Below are 7,617 nucleotides of genomic sequence, written 5' to 3'. Positions count from 1 at the left end.
TGGGTAACTCAAAGATATTATATCCATGCGTGCAACGCTGACCTTCTATCTCCTCACTAGCTAAATCTTGATCTATCACCTCGAACTCCTTCCTGTTGTCCAGCGCTCTTTAGGAGAGCTACTACAGACAGGTCTGGTTCTCCGAGCAAACACATGCCGATACCAGACATGGAGCATATGGCTGAACAGTACTTTGTAGCTATCACTACTTTTCGTGTTCCGTGCCATCTTGTGCCTGGTCAAGATACTAACAAGGGTTGTGGATGCTCACCCATGTCGGCATCGTTGGGCTACTGGGATAGTTTATCACGGCAATCAATCATCATGTATACTCGGCTTTATTCGCCGGACCAATCATGTACCATGGCAGAACTTAAAGATCGCTATACTCTGCACTAAATGCAGACCGACGTTTCTTCAGACTCTCATTGGGACTGTTCAACTCAGACGTCTGTCCGTCTTGTACCATGAAACGAGCCAGAGTGTAGTCTTCAGAAGCAAGGCTGAGCCAAAATATATGCTGGTAACTCATCTCGGTTATCAACATGTTACACGCCTTGGCCTGTAATTGAGGCCATACGAATACTTTCTATTGATATGCTGTCGATAAAGCATCCTGGTTGCGCTGGCGAAGCTGAAGAGGGGAATATTAAACCGGAGGTCAAAGCGGAGGAAGCCGCAAAACAAGAGTGAGACTTGTCTGAGCCCAATCAGGGGTCACGTAAATCCAACAGCTGTGCCCATGATTCGGTCTCCAAAATAGAGGCTGGCTGAAGTTAATGGGGAGGTTGACAGTAGTCCCGACTGACAGTTGTCTCACTGGCTGGGCCTCCAAGAGCTGCAGATCGATGAATTTTGCTTACGGTCGGTAAGACGACATGATCTGTGCAAATCACATTGCATTGCCCCTCATTGTCTCTTATATCTTCTAAGCTTTCTTGTCTTTGATCTCTCCTCCAACTTTCACCTTACGACCCGAGACTATTGGCAAAAGTTCATGGTACTCTCTTATACAGGATGGCATCGTCAATACAACCACTCACCAAAGGCGTATATGCCCCTTCAGGCCCTAATGATATACGAGGTCCCTGTCCACTCATCAACAGTCTCGCAAACCACGGTTATCTTCCACGGGATGGCCGGAACGTGCGTGTTGAAGAAGTCCTGGCAGGCATGAACGCCGTTGGACTCTCTAAACCTCTTGGGGCCGCCTTCGCCAATCCGATCTTCCAAGAGCGTGCGCCCTCAAAATTCCACGACGATCAAGTCACCCAAAGGTCGCTTTTGCAGAAGTTATGGCAGACAGTAACTGACCCGTGGTCCGTCCTGGGAAAATTCGGTATGCGCAAGCCAGGGCAGGTTGACTCTGAGGGTCACAGAGTCTTGAACTTGGACCAGCTCGGCTTGCCCAACACAGTTGAGCACGACATATCCTTGACCCGTCGGGATCATCAACAAGGTGATAATATAACTCTTCAAAAAGATCTCGTCGAGGATCTTCTTGCTAGCTCAAAGGATGGCAAGGTTATCACGGTTGATGATCTTGTTGAGTTTCGCAAGAAACGCATCGCTAGACAGAAAGAAGACAACCCAGGTGTTCAGTATGGAGCATTTGAAAACGATCTCGCTTGTGCTGAGATCGCGTTGATACTAAATGTCATTGGTACTGGAGATAGGGTCGAGTGTAGTTATGCCAGGGCTTTCCTTCAACAAGAAAGGCTGCCGATCGATGAAGGGTGGAAGAAGAGGTCATTCGGTATAGTCAGCTTGATCACCGAGAGGGACAAGGTCAAGAAGAAGTTGGGAATGGATTTCAAGTCTTAGTAAATCTAGTACGGCCTTTTCTGTTCTAACTTTACAGCAGCGATGGATAGGAAGTAGTTATGGAGAGTTGTGAAACAAAGACACGATGAGACGGAGTAGTGCGATACCAGATTGTATCTCAATTCACTATATTGCCCCCTTTGACGAGACCCTATTCTTGAATGATGGACACCTAACTCCCATAGTACGATTACCTAGGTACCTAGGTATGTGAGTAATATCTATACATTTCCTAGTATGCAACTTTCACCGCTTGCGCGAGGCGAATATCGCACCAGAGGTACTCAACCCAACAGCAACTCTTGGAGCTTGCAGTTCCGAGGAAGGACTCACAATGACATTCATAGGCACATTCCATTTGCCGCTGGTTTTAATCGGTCGGCGTGAGTGGTCACGCGTGAATCGTTACGGAAAGCTGCAGTCACACCGACCGATTGCACTGCAAGTCGGGGCTTCTTCCTGCTAGATGCAGTCGGTCTTGACATCAAAGCAGCTGCGCAAGCTCATGCTTCTCTCGAACATCACACAGGTCTATAGATCCTGGCTAGTAATTCCGTTACTATGTCTCAGTACTAAGCCAGGTAATCTTCCTTCGAATCTAACTGGCTCAGCCATGTTCCTCGCCTCATGCAGGCCTCGGACGATCAACTGCGGTATTACAAAACCACGACAAACAAACATTCACTTGTTTTGTCTCCTTCGGCGTGTCAGCATGCCGAGACATATAATAGTTTCCCATCTCGGCGTTCTACCGTGTCAGCAAACAAATCGACATGTCCCGGGCTTGTGTTTGAGCCAGCGCAGCCACCCGTCTCGACCCTCCACTCAACGGCCCATGCTGGTGGGAGAGCATCACAGCGTACGGCGACAGTCGGCCAAGTTTCCTTCCAGAGTTAGCAATGTCAAACAAACAGAGTTCTGTGCGGTTACACCAGTACCTCCGCACAGCGTGGGCCTATTGTCGAGTGCAGCATCTGTCGAATCTTCGACTAGGCATGCTGGCATGATATGCAATAGCCCAGTTGTGACTCGTTTGCTTTGCCGACGCAATTCGGATCGATAACAAGGCTATACGAGTATAATGCTTTGTTCTGGTGTTCGAAAATTAAACAAACTCGATACAAAAACGTCAGGGAAGTGGTAGATAATCGGCATTTAAGCAGCAATACAAATCATATCTTGCTAGGTTCCAAAGCGTCCATGTCTTTACATATGTAAATGTGCAGCTATCGCTATTGACTATGTACACCGATAAATCGGCATCAACACCACAAACAAACCAAGTCCGGAGCAGTGCAGTTGCTCTCCCTAGCTTTCGGCCACCCGCAGGCGTCGAAGCGCAAGCTATCCTAACAACACCTCGCATGCTATGGTGATATGGACGGGTTCACACAGGACATCAGATGACTTTCTGCATGCGCTAGGTGACTCTTCTTTGTTACCTCTGCACCTGATAGCCCCGAGCCTTTTGGTATAAACCAAGTACATTCGGCTACATAGCCATCCTTTTGGTCACCGTTAAACACACGTCTCTCGCTCCAACCAGCATTCATAGAATTCCACCACTACATCTCCAAGCCCAGTTTGCACCATGCTTCTCCAAGTAAATCCCGATTCTGCTCAGACTGTTGTGGGTGAATCGGGACCTGTCGTATCTGACAACGACTCCGAACCACCTCGCTATCAAGTCTTTCACATAGAGCATTCCCCAAACGTTCACAAGATCTTTATCCCAACCAGCTTCCCTCGACCAGCCGGCTACCTTTACTTCGTCACAGACCTCTCTCTTCAAGACCATCCACAAACCACACTGCCTGTCACAGCTGATGTCCTCAAGTCCTCAGAGCAGATGGGTGACATATACCAAAGTCGATTCGTTGGATACATCGCATCTCAGGATCTTGATCGTATGCGAGCCATGATCAAAGAACATTCAAGGCCGCTCGTCCCTAGCGATTATGCGCCTCTCCCCGATTATGTGACTCGGTGCGAAGTTTGGGTACGTGCTGTTGTTGCAATGCTTCTTCATGATGGTATTCTCAAAGCACCTCCTCCAGAACCTGCGGCTCCAGGTGAGCATAGGCTTCCTAGGCATCACCACACGGCCCACTGTACTCACCAACGACTTCACTCCTATCATCCCTACAGACGTCGGAGTCGTCAGTCTATCGACCAGGGTCGCTGAGCCTACATGGCAAAGGAGACTCGGTCTGGTTCTTCAAAGTGGCGGTATTGGTTGGTAAAACTGAGCAGCGCATTGGTATTTCGCAGGTCAATTAGTTCAAACGTATTTCTTTATCTCACTCGATGACATACAACTCCTCTCGTTCATTCATAATATGACCAACTCTTGTATTCCAATCAAACTTTTGCAATAATAATAGTTTCATACCTCCTTTCAAACAATCAGATCCAACTGAAGAAAAAAATAACCTCTGTAACTCCTTGTATCTCCAATCAATAATAAAATCTTCGCTGAGCAGCAGAAGAAACAATAAAGGACAGTGCAACACGACAGCCAACGAGGATATACCCATGGATACAAAGTCAAAGAATCGAAAAAGAAAAAAAGGTGAAAAACATTGAACCGTCACTTCCAAATCTCTTCAATCTTCCTTCTTGCCCATCCACGCTGCTATCCAGGCATTGCCAAACCAAAGGGGTGGGTGGAGTTCCAATTCCGGTATCGACATGGTCCAGTTCTCCGGTTATGAACAAATCCAGGGGCAGGACGAATTGATAAGCACAGTGCGTCGCTTTCAAATGACGTGGTATTGTCTATAGTTGATGCCATGTTGGGATATATTTCTGGACGAGAGGATTCCGCAAGCTTTGTGTAATCCCAAAATGCCGAATCATCACGATTGTCTAGTGGCCAACAGAGTGTAGCAAAAATCCAGATTTGAGCAAGTTGGCTATCTCAAAGAGGGCAAAGGGCAGCAGGAATCCACAGTGGAAGTGGGAACGAATTTGTGCAGAGCCGGAACGACAAGAGTTTCATGTTGCAGCAACCCGAGGGCGTGGAGTGGGAATAGTTTCAAGCGGGTAGTCATTGAATCATTGTGTGCGTGTTACCTTGACTCCTGTGCAATGGTATGCTCTGGCTTTTGTTTGTTTTTGTATCCCAAGCAACCCATTGCGGACGCAAGTGGGTGCGAGTACGTCCAAGACGAACATGAGCAAACCTCGGCTGAGGCAGGTAAACTTCCAGGTAAAAGCACAATCCTAACGAGGTGGGTCCATTCCTTGGTAATGTATAGAGGCAATTGCCAGGTAGTTGCTCAAATGTAATTCCAAGTATGTCCAGGGAGATCCAGTAGAAGTTTGTGTCCAGAGTTTTCAGGTTTGCGCACCTAGCTGCTTGAGTCAAGTCTGTCGAGTCAGTCTCTTTGCGATTCATATTAAGACAAAATCCATGGAGAGTCCATCATTGGGAGAAACGTGGGAATGAGGGAACAAGGGAAGCAAAAAGATCCTTTGAAAAGGTTGGCTAATATATACAAGCTCGTTTGAACTCACCTTGCTGTCCGGATGCCGGCCTCTGCCAATTATTATTTCAATTAACGCCGCGTCTCAACGATGGTTCACATCGAAGAATCCGAGGGCCAAAGACATTGAAGGAAAAGAGCAAGAACCAGCCAGATCCAGGTAGAACGGAAAACAGAATACTTCCCCTGAGGGCGGATCCGGACAGCAAGGCCATGACATGAGATACCACCCCAAATCCACCTGGTGAGGGATGGCTCCCTTTCCTTTTCCAACTCAGCGCCGTGTCCCAGTATAAAACGTATGCAGCATGGTCTCATCCGCGTGGCAATAAAGTGCGAAGTCGATGAGGTCGTCAATCCAGGCAAGGCTCATCCACTATGCAAGGTCGTCCATCATAATATGTAAAAGAAAAAAGGCATCAAGGGTATGCGTCTCAAAAAATAGGTCCAGTTCGTGTGTCCAGGGGGCGTCATCGATGGCAATAGTAGTTGAAATGTCCAATGGTATTATCGACTCCAGGGAATCCAGGTTCGTAGATGACAGTATCAATCTCCAGAAAGACGGGATGGGATAACTCTCCAGCGGAAACTCCTGTTAAGATGCAAACTTGCAACTCGGTGGTGGCACCTGCCAAAGAAAAGAAGCCTGGAGCCTCTGAAGGGGTCATCTCCGGAAGAAACAGAAAAGAGGAGGGGAAGGTCGGTCCAGGGGGGGAATAAGCCGTACTCCATGTAATCCGGTCATTATGCAGAAATCATCACACTCGCGAAAACGTCGGGCGTCTCGACAAGCTCAGGCAAAGGGGGAGGGCACAAAGATCCGGCCTTGGTACTCCGGAAACACACCTTTTACCGGCGGTTGGAGCGGTGGTGACGGTCGGAGCTGTGCCTGTCGCTCTCTCGGTCACTACGTCGGCTGCTGGAGGCGCCACTGGGATTTGTTTGAGTATTTGTTGGTGTTGCGGAAGCGCGAGTCCGGGGGGTTTCTTCATACTGTGAGGCCTGGGTATATCCTTGGGCTGGTTGACCTGCTAAAGCTCAACAAATTAGTACTTTATCCTTACAAACTTGCCCATCGGGCCCTCCACTGTACGCACCACGACCATAAAAGGGGTCCTGGGGCTGCATTGTGTAGCCCGTAGGAGGAGCCTGACCTGAGTATTGGTAAGCAGCAGTGGCCGGATAACCGGGTTGCGAAGGTGCAGAAGTGGCATAAGCCTGCTGCTGAGCGGCGGCGGCGGCGGCGGCGGCGGCAGCCTGGTTAGCATAAGCATCGTATCCTCTGGGCCTTTGGTTTGTTCCAACGTCCACGTAAGGGCTTTGGCCGGCCGTGTAAGGTGTGTTCATGACGGCAGCTGCAGGGGTGGAGCTGAATCTGGCATCCGCTGGGGGAGGGGATTGTTGGGCTTGGGCGTAACCGGCAAACCCACTACTTGAGCCGCCATAAGATTGGCTATATGAACCGGCAGCACCAGTGTAACCGGGAGCACCTGTTCCGGGATACCTGGGTCCTCCGTCAAAGCCAGAGTCACGAGCGTAAGGATCGGTGGCGTAAGGGCCCTCGGTAGGACCATGATGCTGACGGGACTGATGCGTCTCCGAGTAGCGGTATTGCACTACAGGTGAGTTAGATGAGTGTCTCGGCGGTACGCCAACGTTTCTCGAGGCAATAGTACCTCCGGAGGTGTTGCGTGAGGTCTGCGCACGTCTTTCACTGTCCCATCGTGCAGAGTCTGCTTTCAGGTCCTCAATCATGGCCTGGTAAGACACGATTAGTTTTTATCGTCGATTTATTGTCATAACATAGAAGACTCACAGTTGTTAGATTCCTGTAGGCCGTGATGTAGTAGCCTTGTACGGCTTGGCCTGTCTGGGGGTTCTGTCATGATTGAAATGTGAGCCATTTGTTCCATAACGATGGCGGGGTTCACTATTCACGGCGTACCTCGTAGTGGCCGGGACGGACGAGAGCGTCGTTACCCAAGTAACGGCAAATATCGGCAGAGATGACTTCACGGTCGATGCCATCTCGAGGAACAAAGTATTCGTTTTGACGTCCAGTACCGGCAGCGGCTGGGGCAGGGTTTCGGGATGATCTCGACATATTGATGTGTGGGGAGTATATGGCCGATGAACAAGTCTGGTAAGATGAGGAAGAAGAAGAGAGGGGAGAGAAGGTCGAAGGAAGAGCGGGAGAAGAGGAGATAGACCCGAGTATGGGGGAAGAGGGAGACGACGTGGAGAGAGCTGAGAGGGTAGAACGGGCAGAAAGAGAAGGAGCAGGAGGGTGAGGATGAGAAGGAAG

The 7,617-nt window shown here is 49.3% G+C and overlaps 3 protein-coding genes across 3 annotated transcripts; 2 read left to right on the top strand and 1 right to left on the bottom strand.

Annotated features, from left to right (window-relative positions):
- Nucleotides 1-1,017: 1,017 nt before the first annotated feature.
- Nucleotides 1,018-1,824, top strand: FGSG_08911 (uncharacterized protein; the record flags this gene model as incomplete). Its single annotated transcript, XM_011321489.1, has 1 exon — nucleotides 1,018-1,824. One exon carries the CDS (start codon nucleotides 1,018-1,020, stop codon nucleotides 1,822-1,824), a length of 807 nt encoding a protein of 268 aa, XP_011319791.1.
- Nucleotides 1,825-3,415: 1,591 nt separating this feature from the next.
- FGSG_08912 (uncharacterized protein) lies at nucleotides 3,416-4,104 on the top strand (the record flags this gene model as incomplete). The annotated part of the gene is made up of 3 exons (XM_011321488.1): nucleotides 3,416-3,823; nucleotides 3,870-3,896; nucleotides 3,973-4,104. 3 exons carry the CDS (start codon nucleotides 3,416-3,418, stop codon nucleotides 4,102-4,104), a joined length of 567 nt encoding a protein of 188 aa, XP_011319790.1.
- A 2,246-nt stretch (nucleotides 4,105-6,350) lies between these two features.
- On the bottom strand, nucleotides 6,351-7,416 carry FGSG_08913 (uncharacterized protein; the record flags this gene model as incomplete). The annotated part of the gene is made up of 3 exons (XM_011321487.1): nucleotides 6,351-7,070; nucleotides 7,129-7,191; nucleotides 7,258-7,416. The coding sequence occupies 3 exons, from the start codon at nucleotides 7,414-7,416 to the stop codon at nucleotides 6,351-6,353; spliced, it is 942 nt and encodes a 313-aa protein (XP_011319789.1).
- Nucleotides 7,417-7,617: the final 201 nt, after the last annotated feature.

The sequence above is a fragment of the Fusarium graminearum genome, chromosome 2, assembly GCF_000240135.3.
Source record: "Fusarium graminearum PH-1 chromosome 2, whole genome shotgun sequence".
Taxonomy (NCBI): domain Eukaryota; kingdom Fungi; phylum Ascomycota; class Sordariomycetes; order Hypocreales; family Nectriaceae; genus Fusarium; species Fusarium graminearum.
The sequence above is the reverse complement of the archived record's forward strand: the minus strand, read 5'-3'. Positions and strand labels throughout refer to the sequence as shown.